At 34.0% G+C, this 18076-nt stretch overlaps 2 protein-coding genes across 2 annotated transcripts; one reads left to right on the forward strand and one right to left on the reverse strand.

The window, feature by feature from the left end:
* Positions 1–185: 185 nt before the first annotated feature.
* Positions 186–6164, reverse strand: LOC110443428 (putative RNA-binding protein 15). The gene is made up of 2 exons (XM_021487650.1): positions 1838–6164; positions 186–1368 (listed from the first exon to the last, which is right to left on the reverse strand). Exon 1 carries the CDS (start codon positions 6053–6055, stop codon positions 3773–3775), a length of 2283 nt encoding a protein of 760 aa, XP_021343325.1. The 5' UTR covers positions 6056–6164; the 3' UTR covers positions 186–1368; positions 1838–3772.
* Positions 6165–6768: 604 nt separating this feature from the next.
* On the forward strand, positions 6769–17829 carry LOC110443430 (MAP kinase-activated protein kinase 2-like). The gene is made up of 10 exons (XM_021487652.1): positions 6769–7013; positions 8386–8525; positions 8977–9041; positions 9972–10051; positions 10559–10688; positions 11658–11733; positions 13057–13181; positions 13474–13559; positions 13949–14029; positions 15051–17829. Exons 1-10 carry the CDS (start codon positions 6858–6860, stop codon positions 15189–15191), a joined length of 1080 nt encoding a protein of 359 aa, XP_021343327.1. The 5' UTR covers positions 6769–6857; the 3' UTR covers positions 15192–17829.
* The last annotated feature ends 247 nt before the right edge of the window (positions 17830–18076 follow it).

Genomic DNA, 18076 nt, shown 5'->3' on the forward strand with positions numbered 1-18076 from the left:
ATTCAGGATGAATAGAAATACACTGTATTCTTGACGCAGCTCCCAAGGCACTTTGTTGTTACGAACACTCAATTAACACCAGTGTTTTGTTACCATGCCGGCGTTGTGATGATATTGCATTTTGCAATAACGACACTTGAAAATATTACCATACTACAGCAACAATCACAATGATGAATAAGGACTTCGTGTTATTGATGTTTATTCTATCCTAAAATAGTACAATACATGCCATTATTACACAGACTTATTGACACCAAGTAGAATAACCAATTTTCACGGCCAAGACATTTCCTCCAATCTACACAATCTTATTCATGAGAAGCACACGACGTTCAGTTGTTTTTATATACACTTTTCACAAATTCTGTACACAATTTCTATACATGACTTTGTATGCACAAACACAAAATCTCCAAGGATTTAAATGGAATTCTCCAATTCAAAATCAGCAGGCATAGGAGAGTTCCTTTTCACCGAAGAGAAGAATTCTTGTATAAGAACTTACACAAATAAACTGTTTGGAATAAAAAAAAACAATTACTTTGGAATCAACACTGCCAAATTACTGAAACAGGCCACAAGAATCACTTCCTTTTTCACTTAAAATATTTCACATTTAAAATGATGACAAAATTCTCCAAAAATTGAAGCAAAATTTGAGAAATCCACCTTGGAAACTGTAAGAGATTTTATGACTTCCAAAATGTTGCCAAAAATCTGAAGGTGCACTTCCAAATCTCACACTTAAAATGGTTGAATTTAAAAATCAGCTCCCTTTTTTGTTGATTTCTCAACAGCCCACTTTTTTCTATTCTATTCCATTTCTTTTTCACTCCATTAGAAATATAAAACACATATCAAGCAAGGAATCTTGTTGCTGAGCATAATTCTTGGCACAGGCATGGCACAACATACATTATAAGATCACTTTGAAGAAAATTTTCAACACAAACACACAATATGTCGAATATGAAACACTTTTTCTTCAAACCACAATGTACTTCATCACAATAGCTAAAACACAAAATAAGATTTCTTCATTAGAATGCTGGTATGTACATCTCAGAAATATCTGAGGATTGTCATCATTTCTTTTTCTAGAGCAGTGTCACAGGCTGGCACACACAATAATGTTTATTTCACAGAAGGTATTGGATGGTTATGGTTGGATTTCAGCTTGGGCACTGATCGATTATCTGAAGATGACCGATGGCGGCAGGGTATGCACAAGACAAAATTTGTACATGAAAGCACACAAAAGGAGACTTCCAAGCATAGCACTTGATGGCTGCAGACCACTTCAATTACACTGGCCGAGGTGTCACCTCCATGTTTTGTTGAACAGTATATTCCATCAGCAGCAGTCTGAAAAGGATAAAGGAAGATTTCTGTCAGTTAATAACTTAACATTCTGTTAAATGTTGTTACAATTTATAGTGGCAGGTATTCATTGTGACTAGAGCCTTTTTTACGAAAAACTAAGGAAACTTAAACAGTCAGAACACAAACAAAGAGTGTCATAGCGCGTTGGGGAACAAGGTTTAAGTAAAATTGAAATACATATGACGTCGCTGTTAACTGAATGATGTGGTGTTAATTTAATACTTTTCCAAACTGTGTTACTAGGTCTAAACATTCTTGAGAAATAGGGAATGAACATAAAGTTTAACTCTGCATTCACATTTGAACAACATCATCATGTCGCACATATGTTGTATCTCAAAAGAAAAGGACTAGTTGCGGTCGTAATAATGTATATGTATACATGCAGACAGGGTGATAACAGATTGTGTTCCACGTTTCTATAGTCTATATATTATCTAGAATCACTTACATATCAGCTGTGCAGCAGGAACTGTCGTAGAATCATCCTCATCTTTGGGAGACAGCTACAGACCCATCAACAACCTGCTGAATTGCTTTTAAAATATTGTTACTACAAAATATATCTTACTTCATTTGCACTAATTCAATGTTCCAATATTTCAGAAATGAACTAAATCATACATCAAAGTCTTCATTGATTACCAAATAGCTGAACAACCACTACCAAAGCATTTTCTACAGCTTCAAAATAACAATAAATATTTGATTCCTCTAACAAACAAATGAGGGAGCTTTCAAACAAACAAAAAATGTCAATAACAGTCTTCAATGAAGAGGTTAGTAGTACCATTATACACATTTTCGATTTTCTACTTCTACAGCCAGTATATGTAGTGTACCATTGCAGAAGACTAACATTCGATCAAGATTTTCCAAATTTATGTACAGTAAATTCTCCGAGACTGCATTCACATCAAGTACTTTTCAGATTATAATCAAGATCTTTCAACAGTGGTAGGTTGTCATCCAATATCAACAAACAGTAAAAATCATTTATGAATTATTATGTAAAATCGGTATATTTCATTATTTTCCTCTTTCCTCTTTTTTTTGCAATTCAGATGGAATTTCCATACATGTCAAATGACTACAAACTTCACTTCATGATTGTCAATAAATTAAACAATGCATTACAAACAATACAGAACCCTCCAAGTGGTGCTTAAAAATTGCAGAAATGAAGTCGCCAGTTAAAGAGCAATGACAAAAATTCTATAAATAATAATACCAGGGTAATTAAATAGTGATCAATTTTCTGTAATTTATAATTGTGACCATAACCTTGACATTGGAACTCTGAAAAATTAATAGTTTGAGTTTTTTCTTACTTAACCAACAGGGCGTAACTTTTATCAAATTTCATGCAGGAATGACAATGAAAGTTGCTAGTGATGTTCTTAAATAGCAACAATGACCTTGGCTTTTTCACCCTGAAGAGCTCATTCGTTCAAAGTATTTTCATATTTTATCAACATATATAAGATTGAAATTCTTTCCAACAGGAATTCACTAAGAGTAATAATGATTTTCTATAGATACTGACAGTGACCTTGACCGTGTACCAGTGACCTTGACACCTTGATTACATCCTCTAATTTATGGTAACTAAATACTTGACCAATGTTTAAGTTTGATTAACATTCTTCACTAGAATGATGACACAATGTAAACATATGAATGGAATACAACATCCCCTCAACGACCTTGTCCTAAGGTATCATTAACCTTTCAATTTAAAGATTAAATCTGAACAAATTACAAGTACAGTACATGGAATTTATATTAAAACTTGTCATATTTTGAGAGGTCATTACACATTTTTATCAATTTTAATACTTCAACACAAATTAAATATGCTGCATTTTCAAAGTTTCATATGGTAATGAACGATGGTTTAAACATGGATTAATTAATCACTATCACTGATGAACAATTAGCTGCATTTAAGTAAACTCGTTTCACTTTCTAATTAATAATATCCAAATATAATTCCTCAGTAAACAGATGTCAATTTAAGAAAAAAACAACTCCCCTGAATTTCCAATAAAAACCAGTAAAAAAAGAGCAATTTTTAGATACTTTAGATCAGATTTGTCAAGTAATTAGCCTTTATATCATCGGATTTAAAAACTGTAAAGGCAATTTAATTTTGTACTGGTCAATTTAAGAACATTTAAAAACAATACAATATTCATGTAAATGTAAAAGTTGTAATAAAAACGAAAGGTAGATATTTTACACATTTGTAAAAAAAAGCAAGGATGGACTGTATTTCATTCAAAATTATCTTGTAATGAAGTGTTGAAAAATACCTAAAGCAACATAATGGATGCCCCCCCCCCCCCAAGAGCAATGACTAAACTAAATATTGGTTGATGAAAAGCTATGCAGCACCCCGGATGACAACAATGACCATGTAGTCATCCTGAACTGCAGGCTCTGGAGGAAGTCTGGGTGCCTTAGTCATGAGATAATCATATCCAAACTGACAAGGTGGAAATGCGTACAGCACACCAACATTGTCCTTATCTTTTGAGTCGTAATTTGGAAGAGAGATGACACCGGCTGCATCTTTCTGTCGCAGATATGTCACCAAATTTTTCAGAGGTCTTTGTTGCACTGAAGTATCTTCATAGTGTGGAAGAGAACCACTGAGAGCCAAAAGAATACAGTGACCACGAGGCCCAGCTCCAGTCACTCTTCGGCCAACATCCTCCAATTTTGGTTGGTCAAGACGGAGTCGCTGCTTGACTTTGAGGACAGGTGTTTCAGTTGTTGATGGGTCTCTCATCATGTTATCAACCAAGGTCACATTACCACCAACCACATGCATTCTTGCAGGAAATGCACTGCTTTTCAGAATCAAAGCACCATTCCATGCTGCAGGTAAACACTTTGACATATCTGCTACCGTTTCTACTGTCTCCAATGCCTTTTCAGTTTCTTTATCCCCCTGGGATATTCTCCTTTCATCAAAACGTCTTGAATCACCTCGGTCCCCATCACTAAAGTCTCTTTCTTGCGAATGCATTGGACGACGTCCATTGTCTCTGTTTCTCCCAACATCTCGATCTTTTGGGTCATATTTGTCCTCCTGGCTTTTTGAACGTTTATGTTGTCTATCAATGAATTCATCTGGTGTTCTTGGCCGTCTACTTCGGTCACCTCCCTCCCACACATCTCTTCCTCTGTGTCCCTGGCTGTTGTCCCTAGGATCTGAATTACGCTGACTTGGGCCTCTGTCATCCAATGGCCAATCATCTCTGTGTTCACCTGCTGGACCTTCATACGGTGGACGCCACTGTGGATTTCTACTTACGTCTCTCCCATCCGGAGATGGTGGATCATTTGGTCTGGGTGAACTGATGATATGGCTTATATCTGCAAAATCAACCCTCAGTCTTCTGTTTAGATCACCAAAAGGAAATCCTCTCATTTCTTGACAGGCAGCTGTAGCAGCATCAATGTTGTCGTACAACACATATGCGAAAGTCTTTCCATGTGGCCATTCAATCCTGTCAATCACTCCAAATCGGTCAAATTCACGCTCCAATGCTTGATGAGTTACCCAAGGTCCTAATCCACCTACCCACAAACATGTTGTAGGTGTCACTTTTCCATAACCAATTTTACACTGAAACCTCCCAATGTACTGTCCTGACATCTCTACCTTTGCTTGATGTGCACAATCTAGGTTCATGTACTTCAAAAATGCATAGGCATTTCCTTGTCCCCTTTGTGGTCTCTTCACATCAATGTCTTCAATTGCACCAAATCTCTCAAAAATCTGTCGCAGTTCCATCAAATCAATGTTGTAGTCTAGGTTACCGACAAACAGTGTTCTTGTCGCTTTAATGTCATCTTCAGGGTTTATGTGATCTAAATGATAGGGAAACTTTTCATTTGGTGCTTTTCTTGAAGCACCATCTTTTTGAAATTGTGGATCAAAATTATCCCTTTCCATTGATGTACTCATTGGTGGAGGCATGTTATCTTGGTTTGAAATATATCCACGTCCCATATTCTGACGTCTGTTAGCACCGCCTCTTCCCATACCTTCGCCACCCCTCCCTCCATACTGCATAGGAGGCGAGTTGTGTCCGTAACCACCTTTACTGGGACCCCCATAATCTCTGCCCATGTCATTATTTGGACTACTGCTACGACGCCTATGGAACACTGGATCAACACGAACTGGACGGTCAAATACAATCAATTTCGATTTGGCGTGTTTAGCAGCTCTAGCATCTTCAGGATACCGAAAATTGATGTATGCAACTCTCTGATCACCCGTGAAAGTAACGTTCACATTGAATTCCCCAAATTTCTTGAATTCGTGGTACAAATTATCTTTCAAAACAGCGTCTGGTATTTTACTCGAAATGTTACTCAAGCACAAAGATCTGTATTCTGGTCCTCTCACCTCCGACCTTGCAGGCCCAAATCCGTCCCCCATCCTATCGTGATATTTGTTACCTCTAGACATTGGGCCAATATCATGATCAAAGTCTCGGTAAGGTTTTGGTTTCGGCTCGCGTCCCCGGCTATCTCGCCTGTCCATGTCTGGCGACATTCGGTCTCTAGAGGATTCATGATCAAGTCCCGGATACCCTGAGCGTGATCTTTTACTCCTGGGCGAATTTTCGCGATCTTGCATACGTTTCATTGTGGAATTTGTAACTTAATTGACTGGTTTTTTTCTTGAATACACACCGAAATTTCTCAGACCGCTGGCGTCGCCATTTTCATATAATTACTCCAGTCGTATTCATACGCCGTTTCGACAAATTAAACATATTAACAGTAAACGGAAAAAATATTATCATTGATATATTAAACAACCGTGATATCTTAATTTACACCATACCACTTGTCAAACTAAAATTACATCATTCTCTTATCAAATTGTATGTTCAATAGATATAGAACTATATCTTCAGCAGGTGCTCGCATTAAAAACTGGAAAGGTTACCTCCCCTTATTCGTAGACTTGTTCCAGTCCCTGTATTTGAGCACAAACAAAGGATTTTTTGTTTATTAAACTTAAGGGCTAAACAATATCCTAATGTATACAAGAAAATGTTTTTTGTTTTACCTTAATAGCGATAAAGAAGGCGACTTTGAGTATACTGAACTGCATGTATTATTATTTTTTAATATTATTTTCGAAAGGATCAGATTATATTAACACAGAGGAATCAAATCCGGACCAAATAACTGTTCAAGTATGAAATACTTCAAAACCAAATAGTGTTACATAGCATTGCATCAATACAGCTTTATTTTGTCACTATAACGATTACAGGAAACTGGTGGAAATGACGAAATACCGGTGTTCTGATGCTTTCGTGCTATTTTAAGTACAAAACGTCACTTCCGACGACACACAGACAGACTTTTGTAGTTTCTCCTTCATTAGGAGAATCACGTTGTTCAGTGTTGAATGTACTGACTTTAATACAGTCAAGATGATGATGGGAGACAACGAAACTAGGAATTTAAAACCAAAAAAATACCCGATAAGTGACGATTACAGAATAACAGGGGCCGTTTTGGGCCTTGGGATAAATGGAAAAGTTGTTGAATGTTTTTCTAAAAAAACGAATCAGAAGTGTGCGTTAAAGGTAGGATATGTCACCCAAAAATATCAAAACAGGATGTTAATAAGTTTCAATGAGCTGGGGTTTTTTACTTTGTAGTTAACTGGAATATTTTTGGTCCTAATGATTAAGAATAACATAACCTTAATATAACTATCGGGTAACCAGATAGTCTTTTACATTTAGGAATGTCACGCCCACAGCCTCCAATTTCACTTTCTTTTTTTCATAATAATTTCATCAATTGTCTGTTCATATTTTTGACGTCTTATTCGAATCCATCAATGTCCACGATTACTCATGATTAATGTTCCTTTCTTTTGTTATCTACATGCTGTTAAATCCAGTTATGAACCCTGATTAAACAACAGGAAATTGATTTAATTCCTGCCATATAACAACATTTTATTTTTCTTATCTTGATAACATTAGGCCTAAATTTTATTTTGATTTCTATCAATGTTTCAATGTTGTATCAACAATGTATTTTGGAACTTAACCAGATTAATTGGTTTAATGCCACAACTGCACAAGTTCTCTGAATTCTTTCTTCAAATTTCCTCTCCAGCAAAATTAGGTTTTGAAAATATATTTATTTCACTCTCCTTAATGGATTTGGAAATTTGATGTTTTGTTTTTATAAGATATAGCTTTTTGGAGATCTGTTTCTTATTAGAATATCACAAACTAAACAATGTTTATTTGCAATCTCTCAAATTCATCAAATTGTGATTGAGATGCTATTTTAAACTGCACCACACCATTTGTAATTTGATGCTTTATAGCAATCAAACTTTATGTATTTCCATAGGGGATATTTTCTGCATGTTCAGATTTACTGTAAGGAGGCAGGACCCAAATTGGATCACAAATCAGTTGTAACAATGATGTCACTTTAGAATAGATAGCCATGCACCTTTTTTTTGTCTACAGATAATTAGTTTTAAGTTCAAATAGTACTAGAAAATGTAATTCAAACTCAAATGTTGGTGTTTTGTTTACGTTTTTAGAAAATGGCACATGTGACGACTGTATTCTGTTTTGTACTATTGGAATAAATTCACCCTATAGAAAAATTGTTTTCGCATAAATTCCAAAGGTCATCATAAAATGTTAATATGCTGACAAAACATTTTCATTTGAAGTGATAGACACTGCAAAATTCAAGCCTTGATCCAATTTGGGTCCTGACATTCGCAATAAACGGAACCGCTGATAGGTGAATTCAGAGCGTTATAAAAATATTTCACATTAGCCCCGGGTGCTATTCTTTTTGTAAGAACACCCATCGATATTCTTCCTTTGATACAACCATAAATGAATATAATACATCCTCAGAAATTTTGTCTCACAAACCCTGCCTGTTATTATCAAGTTTGCTTTATTTGTTCTGTAGGTGTTGAGAGATGTGCCAAAAGCAAGAAGGGAGGTGGACCTCCACTGGAGAGCATCAGGCTGTAAACACATTGTAGCAATTACAGATGTGTACGAGAATGCCTACAGTGGTCAGAAGTGCCTGTTGGTGGTCATGGAATGGTATGATATCAAAACGACTAGTCTTTATAAAAATAATAAGTTCACGCTTGATATTCTATTCATTTAGCCCACTCCATATTTTTCTGTCATTCAGGAGATTTGTCGAGAATAATTCCAATTCTCATTTTACACAGTTTTTGATGGTTGAGGTCTCCTTGATTTCTCACTAGCAAACTTTGGTGTACAAGAGAACCAGAGGGAGGGTACAAATGTATTTAGTGGTCATATATTTCAGTGCAGCTGTTTATAAGAACGAATTTTCCATGATCACAATATATAACTACTTCAACTATGTCATACTATATAAAGGTACCAAGTACATTTCCAGATATTTATATCAGAAAATTATATTATATATTAGGTATTATATCACTTTCCGAGTTTCGTTGATCTGTTTCAAAGTTATGAACTGAAGCTGTTGAAATATCGTTAACACTGGCTTGTTTTACAGTATGGAAGGAGGGGAACTCTTCAACAAAATACAAGAAAGAGCCGATTCAGCATTTACAGAAAGAGGTATGAAATTGATGTAGATAGGTTACCAGGCAAGACATATATTACCTAAAGATTTACCTTTACCTAAAAGTTTGAAAAATATATCGGCAAATCATCTATTGTTTCATGTTGAAAATAGACATCATCAGTAATGGTTTAACTTTATAACTGAATTTGAATATGCTACTATATAAGTAACAGGATACAATGTAAGTATAAAAACATTCTTAATGTACAGATATTACACCTGTGTGAGATTGATATTCTTGCAAAGTGTATAAGAAGCAAAAACTACATTACATACCTATATTCCTTTTCTGGTGTTGAGTGGAATCTTTATTCATTAATGAAATGTACTCATTTAGTGAAATGTCATGTAAAAGACTTAGGTGAGGCAATAGTATTATTACGGTTTAATGTAGAATGTCATGTCAGATTTATTACTAGATGTAATGGAAAATAAAAAGAGTGGCAAGTTCATATTTGAAGCTTGACAATGCATTATGTTCCAGTCATACCTATGAGAATTGATATCAAATGGGTTTTTTTTATGATAAATATATACCAGTAAAGAATTCGGTAAAAGACATTTGTATGTGAAGCGTATCAAATGTTGTTTCTGTCACAGTAAAACAAACCGTTGCTGAATCCAGGATACCTACAGGTTTAAATTGTCAAATTTAAAATAACTGCATTCGTACATTTAATGACATGATATGTGAAACATATATATGGCAATGATTAATTGAGAAACAGCGACTTGTGTTGCAAAAAATTGTGATCCCAAGTCTATATGTGATAACTAACACTGAAAAAGACTGCAAGACCAGTGCTATTTCTTCATTCATTCATTGAATGACATTTTCATTGCAAACATGCTTCTTCTATAGCTAATTTCCTACTGTATCATGACGATACTTTTTATGCATTTTGGTTTGTTCCTTTTAATAGAGGCAGCTGCTATCATTCGTGACATTGCCAAAGCCATCCACTATCTACATTCCTTGGAAATAGCCCACCGAGATCTAAAGGTATCCACAAGCTTATTATGACCTATTGCAAAACCATTGGAACAAACGAAAATCTGTTGTATGAGAAAAGAAAAACTCATAAAAAGTACATTTTGTATCTTCACTTGTTGTCATAATCATGTTCCTTGTCTATATCATAAAAAGTACATTTTGTATCTTCACTTGTTGTCATAATCGTGTTCCTTGTCTATATTTTATTATTTAGAATACCCTGCTGTATTTTAATGGAGATATTGCAATATAGGAAATAGGGTTCATATAATAAACAGATTTTTTGGAGGCCTTATGTTTGAGAAATAATTTATGTGAGACATAATTATGTACCTAAAAGTTTTCTCCGACATCGAAGCAATTTCTATTTGAGTCAACTGAATCTGTGAGGTAAAAATTGGACCTATAGAGTTCTCCTGATATTAGAGACTAAAGTCTTACATAATGACATGGTTTATCTAAGTTTTGAAAGAGGTATGATTTGTTTATGCAATAATGATTTGATTTATTTTACAGCCTGAAAACTTACTGTACTCAGACAAAACTGTTAATGGAACATTGAAATTAACAGATTTTGGTTTTGCCAAAGCAATCACAACAGACTTTAAGATGTTACAAACTCCTTGCTACACACCCTATTATGTTGGTGAGTACATTATTGTAGCATATATATGAATGAATAATGTTATTTGTTTGAATACTGTAAACCAGTGTTTATGGAGTTCATGCTTTTCAATGTATCTATTGTTGTAGTCCAAATTATTCTGACGTTTTATCGACTTTTTTTTATATCGGTCTGTCGTCGATTAACGTCAGAACTCCGGCCCTCTATGATATGTGGGAAATAAGCCACCCGCGCCCGGGTCGCACATCAAACTGATATTTTAGAAACAAATCGTCACTTTCACACACATGTCGCACATGGATCGAAAGATCTATTCTTTATGCACAAGATGAACATAAATTACATGCCTCAAACAACCAATACAATCATTAAAAACATTTTTTCAAACTTTACACTGTTTTTTTGATAGCCCCGCCTTCTAATGCCACGTGACTAAAATCTCACCGGCCTACGTCATAACGTTCGGAAATCCCTTCGGTAACACGAGATCCCGTCAAGTCATGTGACATTGCTCATGCCCTAATTTCCATTAAAAACATGGGTTGGTATAGAAAACGTTGGAAAATACTGGTCGTAATGATCTTTGAAACATGTTATTGATACCACCTAGTGCATAAAGAATAGATCTTTCAATCCATGTGCGACATGTGTTTCTAAAATATCAGTTTGAAGTGCGACCCGGGTGTGGGTCGCTTATTTCCCACATATTATAGAGGGCCGGAGTTCTGACGTTAATCGACGACAGACCGATATAAAAAATGTCGATAAAACGTCAGAATAATTCAGACTGCTGTTGATGATGCTGATATCACATTCTGTGGAAGACTGTTTCATAATTTGACTACTTGTGGAAAATATATTCTTCCTTTGCATAATAAGTTGAGAAATAAAAGACTTCAGAGTAATAAAAGGCTTCATGTATATTAAAGCTAGACACCTGTGTTAATTTGTATTGTACGTTTTATGTAAATGTTGTCTGTCTTATTTCAGCCCCAGAGGTACTTGGTCCAGAAAAGTACGACAAATCCTGTGATATGTGGTCGTTAGGTGTTATCATGTATATTTTGTAAGTAAAACAGATAAACGAGATATATTATGTATTTAGTACCAGTTCACCTTCTAGTTCATTTCTTTTTAAGTTTTGTTAAGGCAGTAACTTTTCAACCATACAAATAAGTGCAAAATAGTAAATAAAATTCTGTACAGGAAGGTTTTAAACAATTGAAATTCTTGATGAAACTTGAAGAATACCCACAGAGGTGTACTGTATTTCAATTACATCTTGGTCAATAATTCAATAGCGCAATAACAAATATGGCCAAATTTAATAGGGTGAGACACGTTTTTACACAAACAAATTTCTAGCTGAAATTTTGAAATGCTTTTTTTTTTAATTGTTTTTTGCTCAAGGTTAATTATCTATCTTTGAAACTATCCAGTATTTGTCATATTGAAGGATTTGGTGACCATTTTTTACGGATCTGATCAAGTTGAAAGAAAGTATAGCTGAACAGAAGATTAGGAAATATTCACACATACATCACTTACTGCTTTTCATACCTCCCCAAACTAACACTGGTACACTGTAATATGAAATAGCCGTTATAAAAACATTTATATACATTATGATATATGTTTAGCACTTAAATTCATGTTGTACATTGGGATGTGTCTAGGAAGTTTCAAGTGTTACTTTAAGACTTTTAGAATTGTCATCAATTGTGAATATAGGGCCATTTAAATATCGTCAAGCATTTCTTGCTAAACACAACAGGTTTGCAAATACCAGGTAATATGGAAATGTTTGCAACGTTTCAGATTTGATAAGTTCTAAAATACATTTATATTTTCTAAATAAATGACAATTACAAGTGAGTGTTTTACAACCAGAAAATCTTTGGCTCTTTCAATCATTCTGTTAAGAACCCCTGTCCCACTGCACAGCCAGTTTTTTCGGTATACAGTAATCTCCCTTTAACTTCAATTTCGATATCACTGTAAGACATCTGGACTTGACACTTCCGTTGACCAGATAATACAATCAGTTACAGTGAAAGTATAACAATCTGAGGTCCAGGGTTCGAATCCCAGTCTAGCCCCTGCTGAATTTTTACATTCAGAGCAGCCTTGTTGATAATATTTTGTTTATTTCATCATGCCAGAATAAATAATTTCAAATTATTTGTTACAGTTTTTGGCAGTGGTACGGGGATCCTTTAATTGATCTGGGATCATTCATAATGTGATGTCAAATGAAAATGATGACAAAAATTCCTGAATGTTTCCGATTGACCTTTGTAACCTAACAGATCTAATAATCATAGAAAAGTTCCCACAAAAATGAAACCGTTTGTTCCAATTAAGTAGCTGAAGTGTGTTTTGTTTTCAGATTGTGTGGGTACCCACCATTCTACAGTAATCACGGAGCAGCTATTTCACCTGGTATGAAGAAGAGAATCAGAAATGGACAGTATGAGTTTCCCAGTTCAGAATGGAAAAATGTGTCAAAAGATGGTATGCTATGTCAGTTTATTTAAATAAAAGTCGTCTGTATAAAAAGCCTTGCTTATAACTCAACGGATACATTTATTCAGCCCTTATGATGAAGAATTAATCCAGTATGCTGGTATTGGATTAATATTTATCTATGCCTCAACCTGGTAAAATTGACAAATGTTCCTTTATCTTTACTATCAATTGGGTTCTGAATCATTATATCATCATTTTAATACTGAATGGTATTTAAAGAAAATGTTTTTGACTTTTTGACATTTCATCAGTGATAATGTTTTTACCAATTTTGCAGCAAAAGATTTAATTCAAGGCTTATTAAAAACTGTTCCCGAAGAAAGGTTTTCAATAGAACAGGTCATGAGGAACAAATGGATATCAGTAAGTCCTTCTTTTAATGCATAAAAGCTTAATCTACTAAATCAATAAAATACTACAACCAAAGCTTAAAAGTTCATTCAACATTTCAATCTTTTATTCTGAAATTTTATGTATCGAGCTTTAGAGCTACAGTATAAATGTAAAAAGAATGGAGATTTTGCATGGTTTTGACGTGAATACCCTTTAAGTTATGATGCTTTGACAGAATTTTCACACATGTTCAAGTTTTGATCAAAATCTGAAAATCAACATATGGCCCCTGGTGATAAGGGCCACTTCTGTGGAATTCTTGTTTAAACATTAAAATACAAAATAAAACAAAACAAAAATTATATTCTAATTGATTATGCTACGGAGTCAATTGCTAATGTCCACCATTTATCTCCTAGGATCACATAACAGTGCCCCAGACACCTCTCTGCTCAGCAATGATCCTCAAGGAGGATTCAGAAAATTGGGCAGAGGTACAGGTAAGTCTCTTTGACTTTTACTCATGGTTATTGTATAGGTAGCAGTTTTCTTGCAAATAATATATTAAAAAAAAAAAAAATCTGCAAAAAAATCTATGGTTTGATAATAATATATGTTATTCGTGCCATTATGTCTATTGTCTGAACTATGATGTAAAGTCTGTAAGGGAGTGGGCTACAATTTTCACTAAAACATGGAACAGATCATGCTCTACCAGGGGGGGGGGTGGGTATACTGCTACCAATGTCCATCCTTTCTCTTTCCCTCCTGTCACATCCCATCCAAACTTTCTGTCATTGCTACAGTAATTTCATTACTTAACAGATGTTGATCCAACTTTATACAAAGGTCAAGTATGAGAATATCTTAAATGAGTTATGGTTCAGGTTTCCAAGATTAAGGCAGGTCAATGTTGCTATTATTAGAAATATCTCAGTTCAGTGCAACTTCGTTTCTTGACTGATTTTACCAAACTTTTAGAAAAAATCAAGAATTAGAATACTTGAAATGAGTTTGTATTTCAAGAGCTAAAGTCCAAGGTCCAGGACACACATTACAGAAAATTCATAAAAAAATAACAACAAAAAATAAAAAGACACTGACTCATAGGTGTGTAGGCATTCTTATCTGACAAACTTGTATAGCATTTCAGGGATGACATCTTGAAACTTAGTATAATTTTTGTAAGATTTTTTACGTTAAATTAAGATATCACATTTCCCATACTTTTTATGGTTTTATTAAAACATTTCTTCACATTGTCCATTTAATCAGATTGCCCACAGAGGACATTTTCCAACGGGAAAACGTAATGTGAAGCATGCAGTTAATATGCAAGAAATTAAATTATTGATAGTAAAGTTCTACTTGCAACAATCAGATTTGGTTTCAGATTGGCTATTTAACACAGATATAATTACCACTAAATAAATAAAGTTTATTTCATTTTAATACATATCACTTTTGTTATAAAGTGCCTACCATGGGTCCGTGTTACAATGTCTATTTTTTTTGTTATAGGAGGAGATGACCAATGCTTTGGCGACCATGAGAGTGGACTACGATATGTGCCAGATAAAGAACTTAGATGAGACAGATAACCCCATTTTAAAGAAGCGTAAGAAGAGGAGTACAGCAGAACCAATGTATAACCAGTCTTAATGAAGAACTGTCACACTTCAGGGGAAGCCCTGTAATCAGAGTGTCCTATACATTGAGAAATTCAACCATTTTGAGACAAATGGTTATGACAGTATGCAGATATTTCATAAGGATAATGTCTGCTGGAGTTCAAGGAACTCTGCATCAGTGATATAGGTATTTTATACAAATACATAAACATTAATGTAGTGAGAATACTACATCAAGTTTTAAATATTCATTTAAACTCTATGATAATATTATTTTGACATAAGTTGTATGTTTTTTTATTTTTATTTTATAAAACAATGTAAGAGAGAGAGGGAGTAATAAAATTGTCTTTGTTCAATATTTACTTTGAAGCTAACATATAGCTATGGAATGTATAGAAAGTATGTATGTGGAACATATATTATTTTCATGTTTTTTTGTACAACTTGTTGACTGTATGATATACTGTATATTAAATTTTGTTTTTGAGACCAAATGGCACTTTAAAATTAGGAGTTGTCACCATAAGAATATCATATATATATTGCCAAAGTTGTTACGTACTGGTTTGTTTGATATGTTAATGGAAAATATGTTGGACGGCAAAAGTAAAACTGTCCCATAGGATTGGCGATGGTCGAACTTCCCTGTTGCTTTAGAGACCTGATGTATATATATATATATGTATGACAGAATTCTTTAAGTATCTTGTAAATGTAGAAGAACTTACTTATAGAGTTATCAGAATTATTTAAGTAACACTTACTTTTAGAGTTATCAGAATGTCTTGTAGTATCAAAAGATGGTACACGTCATAAAAACATTTGATTTGGTATTACAGTCAGGTTGGAATGAAATTGTTAAGGATAGTCTTCTAATACTGAACTCTGCAGACTATTTCAGAAAATAATAAAGTAGACAATGAAGGGCGTCGATCACAAAGTTTACATGGATTTAGTTATCATTTGTTTTTGTTTAATAAAGGATTAATCATAATGAGTGGACTATTAAATACATGTATGTTTTAATATTGGGTCAGACAATACGATACATAGCCATTTTACCAATATGATACATAGCCAATTTACCTGGTGAGCTTACAATAAACAATGATGGGATCACGGTTGTTTTAACTTTCGTTTAAATATAATTGTTTCCTACTAATCTTTTGATTCAGAATTTTGTTCTGTTATTAAGTGTTGTAACATGAAAAAAGTTGTTCATTCGTAAATCTTTTTGCCACAATTTTGCGGTTTCAAGTAATTCCGGGTACAATCTTTTATGATTAGCAACGAAAATAATTACGAAAGGATGAAGTTGTTTTGCACAATAATGTTGCAGTCATATAACACAAAATGTTAATGTAGACAAACTGAGTAATAAAATCAATGTTGTAACAATCTGATGGGTGAATTCACAATTGTAGTCACCTAACCAAAAGGTATTATACCCTAGTAGAAAAACTAAATAATAAAACCCGATTTGTTTTTTTTATTATTATTATTTTTAATGAATACCCAAAACTTTTTAGGCAATTTTTAAAGAAGCACTGTTTAAGTCAAGGTCACTCTTCTATATACACCACATAAAATTATCTTAAGAAATTTGTTACCTACCTACGCTTATTTTTTAAAAGCTTTTACATGAACACACTTACTTTTTTTATTTGGCCATGGTGAATTCAATTGTAATCACCTGCCCAAGGGGTGTTATAGTACCCTATGCATTTCAATAAGTGAATGCTTAGCAAATTTAACTCATTGGTATTGAAGTCCTGCTCTTACCACAAAACCTGCAAAGATTCATGGTATCTAGGACGCTTGGAAACAGGACACAACACAATTCATTGCCTAGATAAGCCATATTTGGCTCAGTTTCTACAAGAAACTCAGTAAAACAGAATACTCAAATGAAATTTACTATCAGCATTTAAAAGATTTCTTTTAAAAAAAATGGCTGGTTTCTTGACCGGTGAAATTACTGGTATTTATTACCAGTATGCTATATAGTACAAAAGTGACCTTCAGCATTTATAGTTCTCATTGTACTGATAAGGTAGAGCATGGCTATCAGATTGTCTGGGGGTTTTCATGGTTTTTGTGTAGCACAGTAACACACCACTGGTATTACAGATATGTATCACTACATCCATCTGCTACGCAGTTTAGAATGTCAATAAAAGTTTTACAAATATTAATCATTTTGTTTTATCAATTTGTTGAAAACTCAACAATATTGTTTAGATGAGGATTCACTTGTTTCACAGTTTCTATACTTGTTTAAATGAGTTCTAGTACAATGGCAGATTTTAAGGGAGAGGGAATTACTCATTTCATGAAATTACCCATTTCATACGAGGTTTTCAATGACCCATTGAGAAATGTTTATTGAATATTGCCTACCTCTTCTTTTAATAAGTGTCGCAAATTTGCCGATATAATCCATGTTAAGCAAATTTCGTAGTATGCGCGATCCCCTAGACACTTGCGTTACCTAACGCATGTGTCAGAAACTAAATCTTAAATCTGCCGTTGTAGTACACTTTGTGTTGAAATTTTACGTGGGATATGCAGTGCCAATATAATATTGTATATCATCTTACACCTTGTACTATTAATGACATGCATACATGTTACTAAACAGGAGAAGGAATAAAAAGGCAACGTCTTAAATGGTTTGCTTGTCATTTGTGTTCATATGCAAGTAGAGGAATTGAACTTCTTTTCCTAGATGTTTTATTTTGGTTGCAAATATTCTATATAAATGAACCTCATGAATTTGTCACCCTCGTGACATTTGGTAGGGAGAGAGTCCCATCACTTTTCTACTGCACATAGGCATTGAAATGTTATTTTTCTTGTTAAATTCATATTATTTTCTTTATTATTTGTACAAACACAAAATTTGCCAATTAT

The sequence above is a fragment of the Mizuhopecten yessoensis genome, unplaced genomic scaffold, assembly GCF_002113885.1.
Source record: "Mizuhopecten yessoensis strain PY_sf001 unplaced genomic scaffold, ASM211388v2 scaffold716345, whole genome shotgun sequence".
Taxonomy (NCBI): Eukaryota; Metazoa; Mollusca; class Bivalvia; order Pectinida; family Pectinidae; genus Mizuhopecten; species Mizuhopecten yessoensis.